Source organism: Rattus norvegicus, chromosome 2 (genome assembly GCF_036323735.1).
Source record: "Rattus norvegicus strain BN/NHsdMcwi chromosome 2, GRCr8, whole genome shotgun sequence".
In the NCBI taxonomy this organism is placed as follows: Eukaryota; Metazoa; Chordata; class Mammalia; order Rodentia; family Muridae; genus Rattus; species Rattus norvegicus.
Window position 1 is genome coordinate 152,612,436 of NC_086020.1, and position 23,847 is coordinate 152,636,282.

General features: G+C 42.5%; 2 protein-coding genes across 8 annotated transcripts in view; both read right to left on the minus strand.

Moving 5' to 3' along the window:
• Veph1 (ventricular zone expressed PH domain-containing 1) overlaps nucleotides 1-23,847 on the minus strand; it is a 254,919-nt gene that overhangs the window by 19,788 nt on the left and 211,284 nt on the right. The window lies entirely within an intron of this gene.
• On the minus strand, nucleotides 21,624-22,494 carry LOC134485624 (high mobility group protein B1-like). Its single transcript, XM_063282711.1, has one exon. It carries the CDS (start codon nucleotides 22,377-22,379, stop codon nucleotides 21,735-21,737), a length of 645 nt encoding a protein of 214 aa, XP_063138781.1. The 5' UTR covers nucleotides 22,380-22,494; the 3' UTR covers nucleotides 21,624-21,734.

The following is a 23,847-nucleotide window of genomic DNA, read 5'->3' on the forward strand; positions in this document are numbered from 1 at the left end:
GGTCGGGACTCAGTCAGAGAAGATGCACCTAACCCTTGAGAGACTTGGGGCCCCAGGAATGAGGAAGTCTGGTGGTGTGGGGGCATTATCTTGGAGACAGGGGAAGGGGAAGGGGCAGGGGAAGGGGGAGGGGAAGAAGGTGTGGGATGTGGAATAGTTGGAGGGTGAACCAGGGGACCAGGAGAGGGATAAAGTCTGTACTGTAAAAAAAAAAATTAAAGAAAAAAAATTGTGTGTTTGTGTTTGTGTGTGTGTGTGTGTGTGCTCATGTGAACGCCCGTGAAGATGAGTGCAATGTCCATGGGGGTTGGAGGAGGGAATTGAAAGCCCGTGATGTAGGGAATGCGTCCTCTGAAGAGCGTGGGTATCCCTTCCTACTGAGCCAATTCTTCAACTCCTCTCATTGAGACTCCTCCTCCTCCTCCTCCTCCTCCCCCTCCTCCTCCTCCTCTCATTGAGACTCCTCCTCCTCCTCTCATTGAGACTCCTCCTCCTCCTCTCATTGAGACTCCTCCTCCTCCTCTCATTGAGACTCCTCCTCCTCCCCTCCTCCTCCTCCTAATCTCATTGAGACTCCTCCTCCTCCTCTCATTGAGACTCCTCCTCCTCCCCTCCTCCTCCTCCTCTCATTGAGACTCCTCCTCCTCCTCTCATTGAGACTCCTCCTCCTCCTCCTCTCATTGAGACTCCTCCTCCTCCTCCTCTCATTGAGACTCCTCCTCCTCCTCCTCTCATTGAGACGACTCCTCCTCCTCCTCCTCCTCCTCCTCCTCCTCCTCCTCCTCCTCCTTTAGAATGAAGTTATATTAACAGAGTCTGGTTAGCGGTATTTAAATTCTGACATCCAGCCTTCTGTGCCTTGGGACCACTTTGTTTATAGTATTTAGTTCCTTAGATTAAACTGGAATGACCGCATTTGAAATTTCAGCATGAAATATTTAATAACGCCATAAGCTCATTTTCTCTTGTTACTTCAGCCCGTATCTAGGATATAAAACCAACTTTCATGCTTTGTGTCACACGAACTACTTACAACTAACCGTTAAGCAGGTATATTTAAGCCGGTTTCCCGTCAGCAAAACTCACCTCAGCGGTCTGAAGGACATTTCCCCCAGGCCCTTACACTGAACTGATGTTTTATTTTCTGTCCTACACAGAGCCTTGCTGTCTCCTTCCCACCATCCTCAGTACTTCAGTTTGCATTCCTGTTGTGATTAGCACTCTGACTGAAAGCAGTTTCGGGAGGAAAGGGTTTATTGCTTCTTATAGGTTATAGAACATCGTCAAAGAAAGCCAGAGCAGGGGCTCCAGCCAGACCTTGAGGCAGAAACTACGGAGGACCACTGATTGCTAGCTACCTTTCTTCTATAGCCCGGGGCCACCCTCCTAGGGGTTACCTGGTCCACCGTGAGTGGGGCCTCCCAAATCAATTCAGAAGAAAGAAAATATCCCACAAGTATGTCCATGGGCCAATCTAATGAAAGTAAATTCTCAGTTGAGGCCCTCTTTTCTCATGGGTGTCATGGTCACACCTAGCCAGCACTGGACATTTCTTATTTCAATTTAAAATATTCATCTTGAGAAACTTTGCGTCCATCTGTCTGTCCTCGGGGCTCACGATGCTTGCTTTATGTCTGCCATTGTCACCAGTGTATGGTTATTGGTGCCTCCTCTGGAGGGCCTTGATCTCCCATTTACCTGAGAGCTTTGTGGGGAGTGTCTTTGCTGCGTTTCCTTCTAAAACACCTCACTACCTGGCAAGTAGTAAAGGAATCTATAAATGTATTAAATGAGTAGACTAATTAGACACCAGAGTAGAACACCGAATTAATAATCACACATTAGTAATCACACATTGCCACAGAATTGGAAGGTTCGTTAGAGGTTGAAAAGTTGAACTGAAGAGTTTATTTCTCTTACTATGTAAGATTTATTGTTAGATTTCTTTGAGAGCGTCTTAAGTTTTAGCAGGAGGTGCAGTGGAAAACACCATTGTGAGTAGGACCCTATTTAGTGATATTCAAGTGTACCCAATTTTCATAGCACGTTATAAACAATAAAATTTATTTTTTCCATTGCTGCAGAATTTAAGTCAAGGCAATGATTGGACAGTGAAACATTAAGGCAGGGACAAAGCTTTTGTAAGGTGGGAGAGAAGGAGAAGAGGAGAAGGATCGAGATGGAAATGGAGAAGAGGACCCAGACCCCAGTGGTCTTGAATTGCCAAGGTAGCTGGGATGGGTTTCTGTAGGCAAATTTAGCTTAGCTGCGTGGACGGGTATATCCTTATCAATTGGTTGTGAGTTTATTGTGTGGATGTATTGTGGGTTGAGAATTTAACATATAAATCTGATTGTTGGTTTACAGTTTGTTGAATCTTGATTTTACCAGGTAGTTGGGAGTTTATACTTTAACTACTAGGAGGTGGCTGCTGGGAATGTGGGCAGAGTCCGTGGCAGGGAGCTGTGATAGGACAGCCACTGCTGGACTTTTAGAACCATGATTTTACCAGGTAGCTGGAACCAGAAAGTTCACGGCTTGCAGAGAGGCATTGAGAGACCCTAAACTGAGATAAATTAGAGATAGTTCCAATGGCCTGTTAGAGCTGGAAATAGCGACCGCCAGGGTATGTGCGGGAACTGGTTCTGCTGTCTTTTATTTTTACTGCCACAAGTATCTACTTGGCTTTATGAACACAATCTATCTTTGCTATTTTGACAAAACATGTCCTACATAAGACAATCAAATATGCGGTTTTCATGAACAAAGTTCTACGAAGGCTAGTTTGATATTCATTTCCCTTTTGGTGTAAAGATTATCCAATTGAATGTTCTAACAAAAAGAAATAACGGTTAAAAATAAAAATTATACATCACATATATTAGGTAGTGGTAAGAACTGTGATGAATTTAGAATAAGGAGTTTGTAGTTGGTGTGTATGTACTTATCTAGATTGGAGAGTTAGTGTAATGCTCTTTATAAATTTGAATTCTTCATAAACACAGCGGTTGCTTCTTTTGTGCTGTTCCACACCCGGCAGTGGAAACACCTAGACACTGAGTGACCCAGTTCCCAGGGTAGGAAGAGAAGATCCAAAAGGAAAAAGAGGCTACATCGAGACCATCAAACCCCCAACCCCCGAAATCAAAGTGATTTAATGCAAAGTCTTTAATAACAGTGTGCTTTTCTTTTCTGACAGAAGATTCTGTATTAGCAACACTGCCTTTAGAGATGAATGAGGTATGACACCCACAAAACCCGAGAGAGGGACGACCTAGAGCTATGGGTCTATCAGGAACCAAGAGTTAATTCAGAAATCCTATGCTCCACCAAGGTCTCATTGTAGCCTCATGAAAATTACCTCAGAGAGAAAGTTCATGGAAAGGATTTTAGGAAGGAAGTAGCAGAACCTTAAAAAAAGCAGAATGACCGGCCCGCAGCAGCTCTCTGCTCCCAAACCCCGTGGGAGAGAGACCTCACCGCCTGGTCAGGTGGGCACTCCTGAGGCTGCAGAGCGGAGGAGACCACCAACACTGCCCACCCCTACTCACATCCCTGGCCCAAGAGGCAACTGTATAAGGCATCTGGGTTCCCGTAGGGGAGGGCCCAGGAGCGGCAGGACCCCTTCGCCTGAGACACCGCCGGAACCTGAAGGAAACAGACCGGATAAACAGTTCTCTGCACCCAAATCCCGTGGGAGGGACAGCTGAACCTTCAGAGAGGCGGGCGCGCCTGGGAGGCCAGAGGAGACTGCACTCTGCGCACGTCCAGATGCCAGAGGAAAACACCAAACGCCATCTGGAACCCTGGTGCACGGAGGCTCCCGGAAAGAGCGGCGCAGATCTTCCCGGTTGCTGCTGCCGCGGAGAGGACTTAGGCAGTACCCCACGAGCAAACTTGAGCCTTGGAACCACAGGTAGGACCAACTTTTCCCCTGCAAGAAACCTGCCTGGTGAACTCAGGACACACAGCGGCAAAATTCCTCTAGGACCGGGCACTTCCTGTGTTTACCGGAAGTCCCACACCCGAGGATCCCGGCCCACAGCAGCTCTCTGCTCCCAAACCCCGTGGGAGAGAGACCTCACCGCCTGGTCAAGTGGGCACTCCTGAGGCTGCAGAGCGGAGGAGACCGCCAACACTGCCCACCCCTGCCCACATCCCTGGCCCAAGAGGCAACTGTATAAGGCCTCTGGGTTCCCGTAGGGGAGGGCCCAGGAGCGGCGGGACCCCTGCGCCTGAGACACCGCCAGAACCTGAAGGAAACAGACCAGATAGACAGTTCTCTGCACCCAAATCCCGTGGGAGGGAGAGCTAAACCTTCAGAGAGGCAGACACGCCTGGGGGACCAGAAGAGACTGCACTCTGCGCACATCCAGACACCAGAGGAAAACACCGAACGCAGTCTGGAGCCCTGGTGCACGGAGGCTCCCGGAGAGAGCAGCGCAGATCTTCCCGGTTGCTGCCACCTCGGAGAGGACTTGTGCAGTGCCCCACGAGCAAACTTGGGCCTTGGGACCACAGGTAGGACCAACTTTTCCCCTGCAAGAAACCTGCCTGGTGAACTCAAGACACAGGCCCACAGGAACAGCTGAAGACCTGTAGAGAGGAAAAACTACACGCCCGAAAGCAGAACACTCTGTCCCCATAACTGGCTGAAAGAAAACAGGAAAACAGGTCTACAGCACTCCTGACACACAGGCTTATAGGACAGTCTAGCCACTGTCAGAAATAGCAGAACAAAGTAACACTAGAGATAATCTGATGGCGAGAGGCAAGCGCAGGAACCCAAGCAACAGAAACCAAGACTACATGGCATCATCTGAGCCCAATTCTCCCACCAAAATAAACATGGAATATCCAAACACACCAGAAAAGCAAGATCTAGTTTCAAAATTGTATTTGATCATGATGCTGGAGGACTTCAAGAAAGATGTGGAGAACTCCCTTAGAGAACAAGTAGAAGCCTACAGAGAGGAATCGCAAAAATGCCTGAAAGAATTCCAGGAAAACATAAATAAACAAGTAGAAACCCATAGAGAAGAGACACAAAAATCCCTGAAAGAATTCCAGGAAAACACAATCAAACAGTTGAAGGAATTAAAAATGGAAATAGAAGCAATCAAGAAAGAACACATGGAAACAACCCTGGACATAGAAAATCAAAAGAAAAGACAAGGAGCTGTAGATACAAGCTTCACCAACAGAATACAAGAGATGGAAGAGAGAATCTCGGGAGCAGAAGATTCCATAGAAATCATTGACTCAACTGTCAAAGATAATGTAAAGCAGAATAAGCTACTGGTCCAAAACATACAGGAAATCCAGGACTCAATGAGAAGATCAAACCTAAGGATAATAGGTATAGAAGAGAGTGAAGACTCCCAGCTCAAAGGACCAGTAAATATCTTCAACAAAATCATAGAAGAAAACTTCCCTAACCTAAAAAAAGAGATACCCATAGGCATACAAGAAGCCTACAGAACTCCAAATAGATTGGACCAGAAAAGAAACACCTCCCGTCACATAATAGTCAAAACACCAAACGCACAAAATAAAGAAAGAATATTAAAAGCAGTAAGGGAAAAAGGTCAAGTAACATATAAAGGCAGACCTATCAGAATCACACCAGACTTTTCGCCAGAAACTATGAAGGCGAGAAGATCCTGGACAGATGTCATACAGACCCTAAGAGAACACAAATGCCAGCCCAGGTTACTGTATCCTGCAAAACTCTCAATTAACATAGATGGAGAAACCAAGATATTCCATGACAAAACCAAATTTACACAATATCCTTCTACAAATCCAGCACTACAAAGGATAATAAAGGGTAAAGCCCAACATAAGGAGGCAAGCTATACCCTAGAAGAAGCAAGAAACTAATCGTCTTGGCAACAAAACAAAGAGAAGAAAAGCACACAAACATAACCTCACATCCAAATATGAATATAACAGGAAGCAATAATCACTATTCGTTAATATCTCTCAACATCAATGGCCTCAACTCCCCAATAAAAAGACATAGATTAACAAACTGGATACGCAATGAGGACCCTGCATTCTGCTGCCTACAGGAAACACACCTCAGAGACAAAGACAGACACTACCTCAGAGTGAAAGGCTGGAAAACAACTTTCCAAGCAAAGGGTCAGAAGAAGCAAGCTGGAGTAGCCATTCTAATATCAAATAAAATCAATTTTCAATTAAAAGTCATCAAAAACGATAAGGAAGGACACTTCATATTCATCAAAGGAAAAATCCACCAAGATGAACTCTCAATCCTCATCTTCGGTTGGTTTATATACATGTGTGCAATTTCTAGGCTTGAAAGTAAAATGATGCTATCTGGTGCTGGATAGAGGAGCCTTATTTTCTATTATGGCAGCTTGCTATTTTTTAACATGGTGATTTGGTTGAACACAATAAAGTACAGTAGTAACTGAAAAAAAAAAAACAATCCTGAGATTTCACCTGACACCAGTCAGAATGTCTAAGATCAAAAACTCAGGTGACAACAAATGCTGGCGAGGATGTGGAGAAAGAGGAACACTCCTCCATTGTTGGTGGGATTGCAGACTGGTAAAACCATTCTGGAAATCAGTCTGGAGGTTCCTCAGAAAATTGGACATTGAACTACCTGAGGATCCAGCTATACCTCTCTTGGGCGTATACCCACAAGATGCCCCAACATATAAAAAAGACACGTGCTCCACTATGTTCATAGCAGCCTTATTTATAATAGCCAGAAGCTGGAAAGAACCCAGATGCCCTTCAACAGAGGAATGGATACAGAAAATGTGGTACATCTACACAATGGAATATTACTCAGCTCTCAAAAACAATGATTTTATGAAATTCGTAGGCAAATGGTTGGAACTGGAAAATATCATCCTGAGTGAGGTAACCCAATCACAGAAGAACACACTTGGTATGCACTCATTGATGAGTGGGTATTAGCCCAAATGCTTGAATTACCCTAGATGTCTAGAACAAATGAAACTCAAGACGGATGATCAAAATGTGAATGCTTCACTCCTTCTTTAAAAGGGGAACAAGAATACCTTGCCAGGGAATAGAGAGGCAAAGATTAAAACAGACACAGAAGGAACACCCATTCAGAGCCTGCCCCACATGTGGCCCATACATATACAGCCACCCAATTAGACAAGATGGATGAAGCAAAGAAGTGCAGGCCCACAGGAGCCGGATGTAGATTGCTCCTGAGAGACACAGCCAGAATACAGCAAATACAGAGGCGAATGCCAGCAGCAAACCACTGAACTGAGAACAGGACCCCCGTTGAAGGAATCAGAGAAAGAACTGGAAGAGCTTGAAGAGGCTCGAGACCCCATATGTACAACAATGCCAAGCAACGAGAGCTTCCAGGGACTAAGCCACTACCTAAAGACTATACATGGACTGACCCTGGACTCTGACCTCATAGGTAGCAATGAATATCCTAGTAAGATCACCAGTGGAAGGGGAAGCCCTGGGTCCTGCTAAGACTGAACCCCCAGTGAACTAGATTGTTAGGGGGAGGGTGGCAATGGCGGGAGGATGGGGAGGGTAACACCCATAAGGAAAGGGAGGGGGGAGGGGTATGTTTGCCCGGAAACTGGGAAAGGGAATAACACTCGAAATGTATATAAGAAATACTGAAGTTAATAAAAAAAAAAAGAAGAAGAAGAAAAAAAAAAAGGAAACAGACTGAGCAAGCCACGGACAGAAGCAAGAAAACAGCACCCTTCTGTGGCCTCTTCTTCAGGTTCCTGCCTTGAATTCCAACCCTGGCTTCCATCAGCGATGGGCTTTGACTGGGATGTGTAAACCAAACCAAACTTTCCCCCCAAGTTGCTTTTGGTCAGAACGTTTTATCATAACAATAGAAAGCAGACTATGATTATATTATATACTTTTAAATCTTCTGCACACAACAATCCTATACAACTAATGCAAGCGAATGCTTGTCTCACTTTACACATGGGAAAACACACAGAATGGAGACAGGGCTTGTTCATAGCCACACACATAGGAAAGCAAAGAATCACAATTCCACGCAAATCTGACTAATTCTGAAGTCTGTGTGTCCCTCAGGACTGCCCTGCCTTTTCCCATGTGAGTCATGATGACTCTTTTCTCCTGGACATTGTCTGAGGGGAGAAGGACAGATAGGAAGTCATCTATGAGAAGACTCCATGCTGCTTTTGTGAGATTTGGTTACTGGTACAGTTTGACTATGACATACTTCCCAAGGTCCACATGCTAGAGACTTGGTCTTGGTTCATGATGCTTCTGGGAGGTGGCAGAAACTTAAGAGGTGGGGCTTACAGGAATAATGTTAAGCATTGAGAGTGTCCCCTTGAAGGGGACAGTGGGACCCTGGTCTCTCTGCATGTCTCGAGCAGCTTCTTCCGGCACAGCTTCCACTGAGCTGTATTGCCTTACCACAGGCCCAAAGGCAATGGGGTCAAATAAGCATGAACTGAAACTTCTTAAAGTGTAAATGAAATAAACCTTTCCCCCTCAAAACTTTGTCATCTCAGGCATTCTGTCATACTACCGCAAAGCTGACTAACACAGTTCCATACTCTATTGCTCTGGTTGCTTCCTGTTTCTTTGACAGAATCACTGCTTGGGAGTACCAGGAAGGTGAGGAGAGTGTCCGGAGTCTAGAACCAGCGTCGGTAGCAGCTAACTTCGGCTAGCTGGTCAGAGGCATGGTAGGAGAGACAAGCCGCTTCAACACTATCCCAGAATTCCAAGGAGGCCTTGTGAAGGAAGACGGAAAGCCAGCTGCACACCCAGATTTGTTGTAATGTGGGAGCAGCAGGGTCTGCACCTCTGTTTCCTCATCTATAAGGCAGAAGAGACTGAATAACACCATGGTTTCCTAATGTGAAGCCCTGAGGATTCACAAGGCACAAACTAAATGCTGCTCACAGGTGGCCTGAAGTAGCCTTTCGACCGCATACAATGTTATTACAGAATAAAAAATGTCATTCTAGTCAATTCTCCTGATCAATGCAAAAAGAAAAAAAAAAGCAGAATGATAGAAACCAAATTTAGACACCAAAATCAGTGTCAGAGAATTTAGTCAAAGCCAAGAAATCAAGAAAAAGAAGGAAGAAGAGAAAGAGAGGGAGGGGAGAGAGAACAAGAGGGTGGGGGATTGAATATTTTTCCAGATGCTAACTCATGTTTTGCAGACATTTCTGTTTACAATTGTACATAGCTTGTGTATTATGGGACACACATCATTTTAATAAGTTTTTAACCCACAGAATTTCCTTTTAAACAAGTATAATATTTATACTTGTCTTTAAATATTGTGTCTTTAAAGCCAAAATGTTAAATTACTTTTTCTAAAGATTGTCAAATTCTATTGAAAACTAAGATATCAAATAGGATGAATAGTGTTTGCAAAATGCAGAGGATATTCAGAACTTTCCCACTTTCTAATTAACACATTACATTACCCAAAGCAACATAATTTGGGCAGGGCACTCCCTACCAATCTGGATCCTTTTTTTTTCTTTAATTATCAACAGGCTGAAATGACATAGTATGTTGAAATTTTTAATGTAATTAAAATCCCAAGAATTATCATGTTTACCAACTAAAACATTTTTTACAGAATTCGAATTCAGATACTTATATGTTATCACTACCCCCTTTTGTTCTCCAAGGTGGAAAATAAAATAATAAGAGATAAACCCTGAAGGTTCTCTTTACGCACATGAGGTTGTGAGTAAGAGTGAAACAAATAACAGCCATCAGTAGCAGATGAGAAGCTCTCCAGCTGGAGGAATGAATGAAGCAACAGAGTGTCCATCTGTCCATCAACCGTCCATCCAGCTCCTACGAGCTTCTGAGCACAGAGAAGGTATGAGGCACGGTCGGTTTGAGGGGTTGTAGAACCTGTCTTCCAGGGAGCTTAAGTTACGGTATAGGATCCTTAAATCCTTAGAAACCTGCACTGCTCAACCGAGGTTGGTGAGTCAGAGAAGGGTAGCCACGTGGTTCCAGCACCCAGGAGGAAATCCTGCTGTTAGCTGTTAGCTGAGAAGAGATGACAGGAGAATTGGGACTTGCTAAAGAAGTGGGGAAGAATTCTCCAGAAAGTGCAGACATGTGTGTGTGTGTGTGTGTGTGTGTGTGTGTGTGTCTGTCTGTCTGTCTGTCTGTCTGTCTGTCTGTGTACGTGTGTGCGCGTGTGTGTCTGTCTCTTTCTCTGTGTCTGTCTGTCTGTCTGTCTGTCTCTCTCTCTCTCTCTGTGTGTGTGTGTGTGTGTGTGTGTGTGTGTGTGTAAACCACACAAAGACCCTAAAGAGGTTGCAGACTCAGTGACTCTGAAGCAAGTTCCAAAGCATTTGCTTGGGAAAAAAGTCCTGGCCTGAAGGCTGAGGAAGTAAAGCCTGTTCAAGACTTTGCCCCACTGCAAGGAGCCTAGGGCTGAGGAGGTAGCAGCAAGCACTTCGGGAAGCCTGGCAGGCCCCGGTGAGATCTGCTGTATGTCCTGCAGGCCCCGGTGAGATCTGCTGTGTGTGCTGCAGGGCCCCAGCAGCAGGAGACAGATTACATACCCAGGAAGCTGTTCATGAAGCACGGTTGACACAGGTGTGGGCAAGGCAAGCACTCTGAGGCCAGTGGCCATGCAGGCAGAACAGCCCCCTGTGAGAAAGTCAGTCTAACAGGGAAGGAGTGCACTTTTTGAATAACTGACTGACTTATTCACAATGATTGCCACCAGTGACTTGGCTGCTTTAGAAGGATCTCCCATGATATCTGTGGTTGCTCTTCTTTCTTTCCACCTCAACCTTGACTTTGTAATATTTTGGAAAGAATGGGTAGACAGTGATGTCTGCATAGCTGCCGATCTTCAGGCACACTGACTTCCACTCAGGCTCAGGCGCTTCTTGTTTTGTGTACTTTCCTGATTTTGAAATACTTTGCCGCACATAGACATACCTCACTGTATATAGACAGCCATACCTCAGTGTTATAGACAGCCATACCTTACTACATATAGACAGCCATACCTCACTGAATATAGACAGCCATACCTCATTGTCTATAAAGAACCATATCTCACTGTATATAAACAACACCTATTTGAGACCATCATGAATTCCATTTGTGATATTTGAATTTTATATATTTTTTTCTGATAGTTATAGGCAAATGGCTTTAAAAGAAGGCATATTTTGTAATATAAAATACCTTGCAGTGACTCTAACCAAACAAGTGAATGATCTATATGACAAGAACTTCAAGTCTCTGAAGAAAGAAATTGAAGAGGACCTCAGAAGATGGAAAGATCTTCCATGCACATGGATTAGCAGGATTAATATAGTAAAAATGGCCATCTTGCCGAAAGCAATCTACAGATTCGATGCAATCCCCATCAAAATTCCAACTCAATTCTTCATAGAGTTAGAAAGAGTAATTTGCAAATTCATTTGGGAAAGCAAAAAATCCAGGATAGTGAAAACTATCCTTAACAATAAAAGAACATCTGGGGGAATCACCATCCCTGAACTCAAGCAGTATTACAGAGCAATAGTGATAAAGACCACATGGTATTGGTACAGACACAGGCAGGTAGATCAGTGGAATAGAATTGAAGACCCAGAAATGAATCCACACACCTATGGTCGCTTGATCTTTGACAAAGGAGCTAAAACCATCCTTTGGAAAAAGATAGCATTTTCAACAAATGGTGTTGGTTCAACTGGAGGTCAGCATGTAGAAGAATGCAGATCGATCCATGCTTATCACCCTGTACAAAGCTTAAGTCCAAGCAAATCAAAGACCTCCACATCAAACCAGATACACTCAAACTAATAGAAGAAAAAGAGGTGAAGAATCATAAGCACAGGGGAAATTTTCCTGAACAGAACACCAATGGCTTATGTTCTAAGATCAAGAATAAACAAACAGGGCCTCATAAAATTGCAAAGCTTCTGTAAGGCAAAGGACACTGTCAACAGGACAAAAACAACAGATTGGGAAAAGGTCTTTAACAATCCTACATCTGGTAGAGGACTGTACTGGCTGGTTTTGAGTGTCAACTTGACACCAGCTGGACTTATCACAGAGAAAGGAGCATCACTTGAGGAAATGCCTCCATGAGACCCAGCTGTAAGGCATTTTCTCAATTAGTGATCTAGGGGGGAGGATCCAGCCCATTGTGGGTGGTGCCATCCCTGGGCTGGTGGTCCTGGGTTCTATAAGAGAGCAAGCTGGGCAAGGCAGGGGACGCAAACCAGTAAGTAACATCCCTCCATGGCCTCTGCATCCTTCCTGACCTGCTTGAGTTCCAGTCCTGACTCTCTTTGGTGATGAACAGCAATGTGGAAGTGTAAGCTGAATAAACCCTTTCCTCCCAACTTGCTTCTTGCTCATGATGTTTGTGCAGGATTAAAAACCCTGACTAAGACAAGGACTAACATCTAATATATACAAAGAACTCAAGAAGTTATACTCCAGAGAATCAAATAATCCTATTAAAAAATAGGGTACAGAGCTCAACAAAAAATTCTCAACTGAGGAATACTGAATGGCTAAGAAGCACCTAAAGAAATATTTAATATCCGTAGTCATCAGGGAAATGCATATCAAAACAACCCTGAGATTTCACCTCACACTAGTCAGAATGGCTAAGATCAAAAACTCAGGTGACAGCAGATGCTGGCGAGGATGTGGAGAAAGAGGAACACTCCTCCATTGTTGGTGGGATTGCAGACTGGTACAACCATTCTGGAAATCAGTCTGGAGGTTCCTCAGAAAAATGGACATAGTACAACCTGAGGACCCAGCTATACCTCTCCCGGGCATATACCCCAAAAGATGCTCCAACATACAACAAAGACACATGCTCCACTATGTTCATAGCAGCCTTATTTATAATAGTCAGAAGCTGGAAAGAACCAAGATGTCCTTAAACAGAGGAATGGACACAGAAAATGTGGTACATTTGCACAATGGAACACTACTCAGCTATTAAAAACAATGACTACATGAAATTCATAGGCAAATGGATGGAACTAGAAAATATCTTGATTGAGGCAACCCAGTCACAAAAGAACACACATGGAACTGACTGATAAGTGGATATTAGCCCAAAAGCTTGGAATACCTAAGAAAAAATTCACAGATCATATGAAGCTCAAGAAGAAGGAAGGCCAAAATGTGGATGCTTCATTCCTCTTGGAAAGGAAAACAAAATACTCCCAGGAGGAAATACAGGGACAAAAGTGGAGAAGGGACTGAAGCAAAGGTCATCAGAGACTGCCCTAGCTGTGGATCCATCCCATATGCAAACCCCCATAGTCACTATTGGGGAGGCCAAGAAATGCATGCTGACAGGAGCCTGATATGGGTGTCTCCTGAGAGGCTCTGCCAGAGCCCTACTGATACAGATGAGGATGGTTGCAGCCAACCATTGGACTAAACAAGGGGACCCCAATGGGGAAGTTAGAGAAAAGACAGAAGGAGCGGAAGGGGTTTGCAACAATATCAACCAACCAGACACCACCAGAGCTCCTAGGGACTAAACCACCAACCAATGAGTACACATGGAGGGACCCATGACTCCAACCACATATATAGTAAAGGATGGCATTGTCCAGTATCAATGGGAGGAAAAGCCCTTGGTCCTGTGAAGGCTTGTTTTCCCAAATGTAAGATAATGCTAGGGCATTGAGGTTGGAGTGGGTGGGCGGGAGTGGAACTTTAGGAGCTGAGAAAAGGTATGCAGTTGCCCTCAAAATAATTGCTGTTGGGAGCTGTGGCTTCTCTGCAGTCTATAGGGAATGTCTTTGTATATATTGAGCATCTCAAAGCTCTTTTTGGTAGTGTGTGTGTGCCAGTCCTAACAAAGCCAGAGTGATTACAGACAATGTGATCACAGAGGGACGGCTCTTAAGAGCCACAGAGACTGAGTGCGCCTTTTGAAATCCCCCAGGATCTTCACAAATTCCATGTCTCTTATGTGCTTTCGAGTATATACTTCCTTACTGGGCTGAATTAATAAATACATACAAACACAAAATGGCCAACACTGTTTCTGTAATACGCCATGGTGACCACAGCAGGAACACGAGATAGTCGTCTTGCCAGGGTGCTGTCACACAACCAAATGGTCTCATTGCTCATTAGTTTCATATTCTCCAAAGTATAGGTCATTTTCTAGATTTCTTTGACAAGCCGCTCAGTATCAACCTTCCAGGCTGTCAGAATTACTTTCTAACACCTTTAGACTGTGTTCTGGGGCCACCTCCTTCAGAATCAGCTGCTAGTTTGTGAAAATGCACTTTCCAGAGCACCCCCCCCCAAATCCAGTGTATCTGACTTTTGAGGGGTGGTGAGGGACTGTGGAATTTTAATGAGGCCCCCAGACTATGGAGAGCAACAATCTATGTGCTGTGTCTCTCAAGAGCTCCTGGGAGGTTTTGAGTTTTGTCATGATGGATAAGAGTAATTGGTCAAATAACAAACAAAAAAGTAAAGTCAAAAATAGCAGTAGAAAAATGGTTATGACTTTTCTACAGAATAAAAGACTAGGAGAACAGCACGATCATATACATGCTGTTGGATTTATTCATTAAAATTACTAAGTGCTTAGAATCTATATCTGTGGAATTTGGTTTACATTATTAATGAAACAAAACTTATTTTTTGTGTTTGTGTATGTGTATAACATGTGTATGTATGGGTATATATGTGTGTATATAGGTCAGAGGACAACCTTGGGTTTCATTTCACAAGGTGTCTCTGGCTCATTGGTCTACAGCTTTGCCTAGTAGGCTAGACCAGCTGGTCAGTGAGCCTCCAGCCTGCGTGTTTCTTTCTCTGTCACTCATCTGGCATAGCTGAGGTAATCTATACATGCCACTTGGTCTAGCTTTCTCTGTTCATTCTGGGGATCTGAACTCAGATCTTCACACTGCAAGGCAAGTGCTTTACATTCTGAGCTGTCTCTCCAGTCTGGTGAACAAACAAACAAACAAAAAATCTAAGGGCATTTTCTAAGCAGACAGCCCTTTTAGCAATTCTGAGTGGGATGTGTTCTCTTATGAGAGACTCAGAACGGAAAAGGGACCAATAGGAAAAGATCAGGAGTAGAAAGAAATGGAGATAAATGCTCAATCTTTGGTTTAAACTTTTAGCAGGAGTTTCATACGCATTTCCCATGTAGGTCTCACTTGGCTTCATTAATGCGCTCTTATGATATTATTTGCAACATCTTGTAACTCTAATTTGTGATCTATAGCAGACTCTTCATGCTGAGATCTGAGCATGGAGATAACATGCAGAGAAGGAAGCTAACCTGGGGCTGATTCACATTATTTTCACATTATTCTAGGAAAAGACTGATCAAACTCTATCTATGACAGCAAAATCTACATATTTCCTGGCTTTTACATCTATCTATCCGTCTGTCTGTGTATGTATGTATGTATGTATGTATGTATGTATGTATGTATGTATGTATCTATCTATCTATCTACCTATCTACCTATCTATCTATTTACAAATTGTAAAGCTGCCACAGGCATGGTAGAAAGAAATTTTATTTTTTTATCTACCTAGTTGGTCAAAGTGTAAATAAATCATTTTTCTTTACTAATTTCTGTTTCCTAATTTGTTTGGGAATACAGGGAAACAAAGAAGGCAGACCATGGATGTGCATATCTGCTAATCATTTTGACTCAGCCATCTGTGAAGAAAATGTGTGGCTAATCAATCTCCAAATTTAAAACCCTGAGGAGAACCCAGTTGCCAGGATCTTCCCCTCTTCTCCCACTGCAGGTAGTGGTTTTCTGTAAACAGGTATTGGTAAATTGGCTTTTGCTTTTGGCCTGGTCTTATTTTTGAAGATTATTATGAGATTGTTTGGTGTTATGATTTGGGGAGTTTTAGGCAAACTCACGCGGTCGAGATGTTGCTCTTGGACAATTTGTAAGGAGAATCTGGAGTAGAACTGGGCACATTTGATATGCTCATCAGGCCGAAGGCCCAACTGAGCCATTTACTGACGAGTTGCTTGGTTGATTGACAGGACCCTTCTGGCTTTGTTTGGCAGAGTGTTCACTTTGTCTCCATTTCTGTATCCTGGTTTGGCATTTGTGCACCATAAGGCTGGGACCAGGCTGGTCTTTGTTTGGCGAGTCACTCATTTTTGTCTAGGTATACCTGTAGTTGGATTTGGGTCTTGTGTGTGTTTCCATTTTGGTTTCATCTCTGCCTTGGCATCTGAGGCATTTAGACTCTTGGTCATTTTGCAGTACCACTTGATGTGAAGTAAGTTATTTCAAGTGTCTGAAGCTTGAATATCTATCTATCTATCTATCTATCTATCTATCTATCTATCTATCTATCTACCATTGGTGTTCTGATATGAAGATTAGTGGACTAAAATTCTCAGTAAAGTTGTCTGCATTTGAATATATATATATTTTTAAATCGCTATTGTAATTGGTATACACATGGGAAATGCTAAATCTATGCTATCTTGGTAGCTAGTTAACTGACAAATATTTAGAAAGCTACCAATGAGGCTGTGGAATAAGTTTGTATACAGACCAAAATTTCAAGCACTTTTATAATTAAGTAATTAAGTGTTATTTAGGATTCAGCAGGTTTGTTTTTATGATTTCTGTTCTTTATTTCAAGTCAGTTTTAACAAAGAAAAACTTCAGTACATCTATGGCTTCTGGCTTCTGAGATACCATTATCCCAGCTAGTTAAAGACTATGCTAAACAATTACAGTGAGATAAAGAGCTTCCTGTAGTCGTGCAGGGCTTGAAAAGAGAAATTTTTCAGGGAAAATGTATGTGCAAGTAGACTGATTATAACTGGAGAGTTCTTTAAACCACTTTCTAGTTCTTTGTATTCAAAGAAACAAGACTGCCTTAGAGTATTGATACAGTTTTAGTACAGTTTATAAAGAGGCTAATTTTAAAAAAGACAAAAATCAAATATTTAATACATAATTTTGTTAGTTTTTTTCTTTTTTTTTAAGCAGAGTCAGGGTCATTTAAATTTCTCTCTGAGTTGAAATCGTTTCAATGGGCAAATTATACTTCTAGCCAACTAGGTAGGTAGTTGTACTTGTGCGCTAGATGGCTCTGATTTGGTACTGTTTTCACATACTTGTGAAAGATCTTCAATTAAAATCGCCTGTATAACTATGATTCTATTTTTTTAAATCTGTGTTTGTGACCCCCTGGGATACAACTCTTCTAAAATGTAAAGCATATAAATGCCACCATCATCAAAACAAAGATGATTAATAATGACATTTTTTTTCTTTTCTTTTTTTCGGAGCTGGGGACTGAACCCAGGGCCTTGCGCTTGCTAGGCAAGCACCCTACCACTGAGCTAAATCCCCAACCTCAATAATGACAATTTTTAATAGGTATGTTCCTAGTTATATTATGACCATTATTTTGGGGGCAGAAACACAAGCACATCCTATTCTAAGCAGAACAAATTTAACAGGCATAAACATGGGTCTTGCTGAGTCTCCTCATGTAATGCTGTAGCTGATGGCACAGTGAGACAGTTTATATATTCCTAGCCCTTTTGGGTTTTGTTATTGTAACTTTTTTTCAAGCTTATCTCTCCATTTTCTGTTACAAAAGAAAAACAAAACACTCACAGGTTTCAATGACGAAGTTAGTGTTTTTAATAGGCATATCAGCAGACTGAGGTTAAATTGGCCTCCAGACAGAAGGATAAGGGGAAGCTTCTATCCAACAGCCGTGGTAGGTCAAGTGGAACATAAATGGACACGGAGACAAAGGGCTCCAAACATGTGGAAAGAATAGGGGAACTTCCCCACCTGAAACTCAGATCATTTCAGAATTTGAGAATAGACTCGAGGTAGACTCAGCCTAAGAGTCCTTGTTTCTAGATGTCTGCTGCTTTAATTTGATTTTGGACTCTGGCCTCTATCTGCCTCCTCTTTCCCAATGTGGGGCTGGGCCAGACCAGATAATCAGGGAAAGAATCCCATTCTGGCAATGGCAGACAGTTAAGCAGAATTGTCTTAAAAATATGCTGAGAAATGGAAAGACCTATAACTGAAATGATGTAAGGTCCAAGGCAAACGCTGTCTGAACTAAGAGACACCAACAAGGATGAGTCATTGTACCAGTCCAAAAGCCAAGAGGCTATGGAGAAAGGGTCTTAGGCAATGCGTCTCCATTCTAGCCTGACCCCTACATACATTTGTTTCTGATATTTCTTCCAAGAATGGACACATTCCAGAAAATTTCACATCAGCTCAGCAGTACGTGGCATAACATCCCAAATCCCTCAAAACTGAAGAATGTCAAAGAAAGAGAAAAGATGGACAGTGAATATTACAAAAATGCAGCGGACCCTCCATATTAAGAGCTGGGCAGCTAGAGGCAGCTGACTAAGGACAGACATAACCTGCTGAGGTTGGATGTAACCTGGATGGAGTTAAACTGTCTCACAACAAAGTCTGCACAGACTGGCTTCACCTCCTGCGTTTCTATTGTTAAGTCGAGCATAGTGGAATGAGCTTAGATTCTCCAGTTCAGCTAAATTTTAAATCAATTAATTTTCATTTCTCACTTTCAGCTTTTCAACTTCTTTTGAAATAGCTGGTGAGATGTCGACCTGAATATTCAGGAACAACTGGCCTGATCGTTTTCAGTGTTGACTACTTTCTCATACTGACAGAGTGTGGTAGAGCTTGCCTAGTGTGGGGAGATAGAGACATGGCGCAGTTGTACACAAGTTTGTGATAGAAGGAGTCAACCTGTGGGGTGTGTTCTAACCACACTCCTGTCTGTATATGTATGAGAATCTGGACTTCAAGACATTGCCCATGATGTTTTCATGGGATTAAAAGAAAAAAAACTCAACAATTTTCATCTGCTATAGTTCAACACTTGACATCAAACTTTTGGACAATAAGCCAAAGTTTGATCTGTCTGTGTTAGAAGTGTTGTCTATAACACACACACACCATCATATGCTGTATATTTTAAGTATGTATACAGACAAACATATATGTATTAAGGTATATATAAGCACCCATATATTTTCAGTACACACATATAAAAACCCAACACATCCTGTTAAATAAAATGACATTTTTATAATAGAACTTATTTATGAAAAAAATGTTTATATAAAGGGATATGTAATACAAAATATATGCTGAAAATGTCTTCAGGTGAATTTCCACTTTTTTCCTCCTAAAATTAATATTTGTGCTTTGTAACTATTGACAGAGAAAAATTTCACTACTGAAATTATTCTAAGATACGAGATTTGGTGGTTGTGTAACGATTATATCCAAATATGAAACATCTCCAGGGAGGATGGATTAGGTCCATAAAATCTGAGAAGTAAGCAACTCACAAATCTCAAGAAGTTCCTGAAACAAAGAGTCTATACTGCAAAGGTTCACAAGGCTTCTTATTCCAGGTTATGAAAGCACTGAACATATACCTAGGGAGGTGACCCTCCAACCAGCTGCACTGTTGGGAGGAGACTAATCTATTTAGCTGCCTGTATAGTTCTGGGAGATGCAGCTGTCATGAGTCCTCATTCAGACTGGCTGGGCTTTTAGTGATGCAACTGCTTTTGTGTCATCCGTGCTCCATGCTGTAAGCAACCTTTTGTCTAGGATCCTGTAAGTTTATAACATTCAAAAAATAACAGAGTTCTCAAAAGAACATAGGCTCAGATAGTCCATAGGCTTTTTTTTAAAAATTGCGTTGTTTGTTTGTTTTTTTAGTGTTTCATTTTTGAGTTCTCTATATATTCTAGATGCAAATCCTCTATCAAATGTGTAGTTGGCAAAGACATTTTCCCCATTCTGTAGTCTGCCCTTAGAAGATAACAGTCTCCTTTGCAGTATAGACTCTTGATATGAAGTTCTGTTTGTTGCTTGTGGGGTTCTTGTTCCTGGACAATCAGGGTCCTCTTCTGAACGTTCTTACCTGAGCCTGCATCCTAATGTGTATTCCTTATTCTTTCTTCCAAGTTTTGGAGTTTCAGGTATAACATTGAGATTTCTAGAACTGATTTGTGTTCAAGGTGAGAATGAAGGATCAAATTTCATTCCTTTACTGTATAGATACCCAGGTTTTCCCAACAGCATGCTGGCTTTTTTCCAGTATAGTTGTACTACAAAAGTCAGAAGGCTGTAGGAGTGTTGAATTCTAACTGGGTTCTTGAGTCTTGCCCACTGTGCTGTGTCTACCGATCAAAGTTGCTGTGTTGCCCAGCTCATTGTAAACATCCAGCTTCAAGCGCAGTCTCTTCAGTGTCTGAGACTACAGAAGCAGAGTGCCATGCTAGTTTTATTAAAAAAATAAATGGGTGTGAGAAATCACTTCTCAGGGATTGTCCTGAAGAAGAGTCAGGATAAGAAAAAAAAAAATTCAAAGAGAGAAAGTTTTTACAAAGGGTAAGTGCCTGCGCGCGCGCGCGCGCGCGCGCGCGCGCGCGCACACACACACACACACACACACACACACAAACACACACACACACACAAACACAGACACACGCAGACACACAGATACACACACACACACACACACACACACACACACACACACACACACACACACACACACACGATGAAAATACAGAGACGGGTCCATTTGCGTATTTCTCAGTGCTGTCTAAGTTTCTCCTGAGCTGGCTTTCCCTAGCTGCCCCAGGAATGTGGACTGGAGAATCTCAGGAAGGTGTGAGGACCTGAATCCAGACTGCAAAGGCAAGCCTGCCAGCAGAGGGCGTAGGAATGCAGAGAAGGGAAATGACTACTCAGCTCAGCAGAAGCCCGGTATTCCTCGGGTGTAGACTCAACACCAGCTTAAACCATATACGCATCTGCAAATTCAGTGGACCCCACTGTTCCAGGAAGACTTCAGTTTTGGAAGTAAAGCAGCCACAGGAATCTACCCCAAACCCTTCCTCTTTTTCTTGCCTTGTATTTTTGCCCCCCTCCCTTCCTGTTTTACTATGCTTTAAATAATAGTTTCTCTGGCAGTGAACTGCTGAGGTAATGGAAGATGACCTTGAACTGCCCTCTTCTTGCTTCCACCTCGCAGGGGTGGGTTGCGGGAGTGTGCCACTGCGTTTGTTTTAAGGTAGCGCTCTGATGGAACCTCGGTCATCCACACTGGGCAGACACTCTACCTAGTTCCAGCCACTCTGTATTTTTTTTTAAAGGTTTTATGCACTTCTTTTTTGTTCTCCGTTTACTTCTGTTTAATTTTTTCATAACCATTGGGTGAATTTTTCGCTTTCTTTGTGCCCCTCCACCTTTTGCTTTACTGTACTTTGAGTAGCATTTTAATTTTATATATTTTTAAAAAGCTTTATGTTTCTAGTTTTTGTTCCCCTTCCTATATTTATCTAATTTTCTCATTGTTTTAAATTAACATTTTAGGTTAAAATGCAAATAACGGATTTCTTCATGGCATCATCATATTTATTAACCTTTCTCTAGATAAATATTTTCCCTTTTCTTATCCTCTGTTCTTTCTCTTCCCCGTGAGAGCATTCTTTGCTTCTCTTCCACTTCCCCTCCGTTTATTTAGCCTCTGTTCCACTTTGCATCCTTTTTTTTTTTTTTTTTTTTACATTTCAATTTTTTTCTTTAAAAGGAGTGAGTTGTGTACAGGGGGGTTAAATGCTTTATAGACAAGAAAAAAAACTGCGCTAGAACAACTTATTCATCATCATCTTCTTCTTCATCTTCGTCTTCCTCTTCTTCCTCCTCTTCCTCATCCTCTTCATCCTCCTCGTCGTCTTCCTCTTCCTTCTTTTTCTTGCTCTTCTCAGCCTTGACCACCCCCTTTTTCGCTGCATCAGGTTTTCCTTTAGCTCTGTAGGCAGCTGTATCCTTCTCATACTTCTCCTTCAGCTTGGCGGCCTTCTTTTCATAGGGCTGCTTGTCATCCGAGGCAGTGTTGTTCCACATCTCTCCTAGTTTCTTCGCAACATCACCAATGGATAAGCCAGGATGCTCGCCTTTGATTTTTGGGCGGTACTCAGAACAGAACAAGAAGAAGGCCGAAGGAGGCCTCTTGGGGGCATTGGGGTCCTTGAACTTCTTTTTGGTCTCCCCTTTGGGGGGGATGTAGGTTTTCATTTCTCTTTCATAACGAGCCTTGTCAGCCTTTGCCATATCTTCAAATTTCCCCTTTTCTTTAGCAGACATGGTCTTCCACCTCTCTGAGCACTTCTTGGAGACCTCTGAGAAGTTGACAGAAGCATCCGGGTGCTTCTTCTTGTGCTCCTCCCGGCAGGTTTGCACAAAGAATGCATATGAGGACATTTTGCCTCTCGGCTTCTTAGGATCTCCTTTGCCCATGTTTAGTTGATTTTCCTCCGCGAGGCACAGAGTCGCCCAGTGCCCGTCCGGCTCTCGCTTGCCCCGGCGCTGTCTCTATGGAGCTCAATGTACTGCCGCATCCTTTCTTTTGCCTCGCTAATTGGCTACTTCTACATTTTACCCGATAGACTTTTTAACTTGATGGTACACTTGACATGAGTTTTGCTATTTTCTGCGCTGTGTTCATTAGTGGGCTTATACTGAGGTCAAGTATATCTTTCAGTCTTGCTCAGTGTGTGATGCTGCTGTCACAGTGTTTGTTTTATTTTGTCTAAGTGGTGCTAAGGTTTGAGCCCTCGAGGGAAGGCTGACCATTATCTAGATCCTCAGATAAAGCTGTGTGGCCCTGTTACACCAGCCAGGGAGTGCCGAGTCAGCATACTTCAGAGATGCCACACAGACACGCTTATTACTGCCGAGTTCCCAACAGCCACGCTGTGGAACCACCCTGGGGTTTGGTTCAGACACGCGGTATCTAAAACAGTGGGCTTTGGTTCAGACACGAAGGAGAAGGGAATTATTTTATTCTCAGAAAAGTGGGTGGAACTGAGGAGAATCCCATTAAGACAGATAAGTCAGACTTCGATAAGCACTTAATGCTTTCTCTTTTGTATACATTATTATGAATTTATGAATATGTATTATATATTTCACAGACAAGTAGAGGGGGAAGACCAGATATAAAGTGAGAGGAGAACAGGAGAGGGTAACAGGGGTAAACAGATAAAGTGTTGCTTATTTTTTGATATATAGATTCTACTTTTAACAAACCTACATGCAAACACACACACACACACACACACACACACACACACACACACACACACTGGGGAGGAGGGAGAGCAACAAAAGCAGATGAGGTGATGGTGAGGTTAACTAGGTTAACTAGGTTAACATGAGCAAGTGACAATGAGGTGTATGTTTGAGAATGTCACGATGGGATCCATTATTTTGTATAGCAACTAAAAATAGTTAATTTAAAAGTCAATAAGACATCAGATTTTTGTTTTTGAGACAGAATCTTCCTATGTAGGCCTGGCTGGTCTCCAACTCACAAGCCTCCTGTTTCACTCTTGCAAATGCTGGGACCTTTTAAACTCTGTATTTCAAATACAACCCCAACTTTCTATCACGGCTATGCCGCCACTGACATGTTCTGCAAATTGCTTAATCACATATCTATCTGGCTGTCTGTCTATCTATCATCTATTTATCCATCATCTATCTATCTATCTATCTATCTATCTATCTATCTATCTATCTATCTATCTATCATCTCTATCTATCATCTCTATCTATCATCTATCTATCAATCATCTATCTATCTATCTATCTATCAATCATCTATCTATCATCTATCTATCAATCATCTATCTATCTATCTATCTATCTATCTATCTATCTATCTATCTATCATCTATTTATCCATCATCTATCTATCTATCTA

What these genes read in the sequence shown, in the direction of transcription:
- LOC134485624 (XM_063282711.1), bottom strand. Translation starts at nt 22,379, where the DNA reads ATGGGCAAAGGAGATCCTAAGAAGCCGAGAGGCAAAATGTCCTCATAT.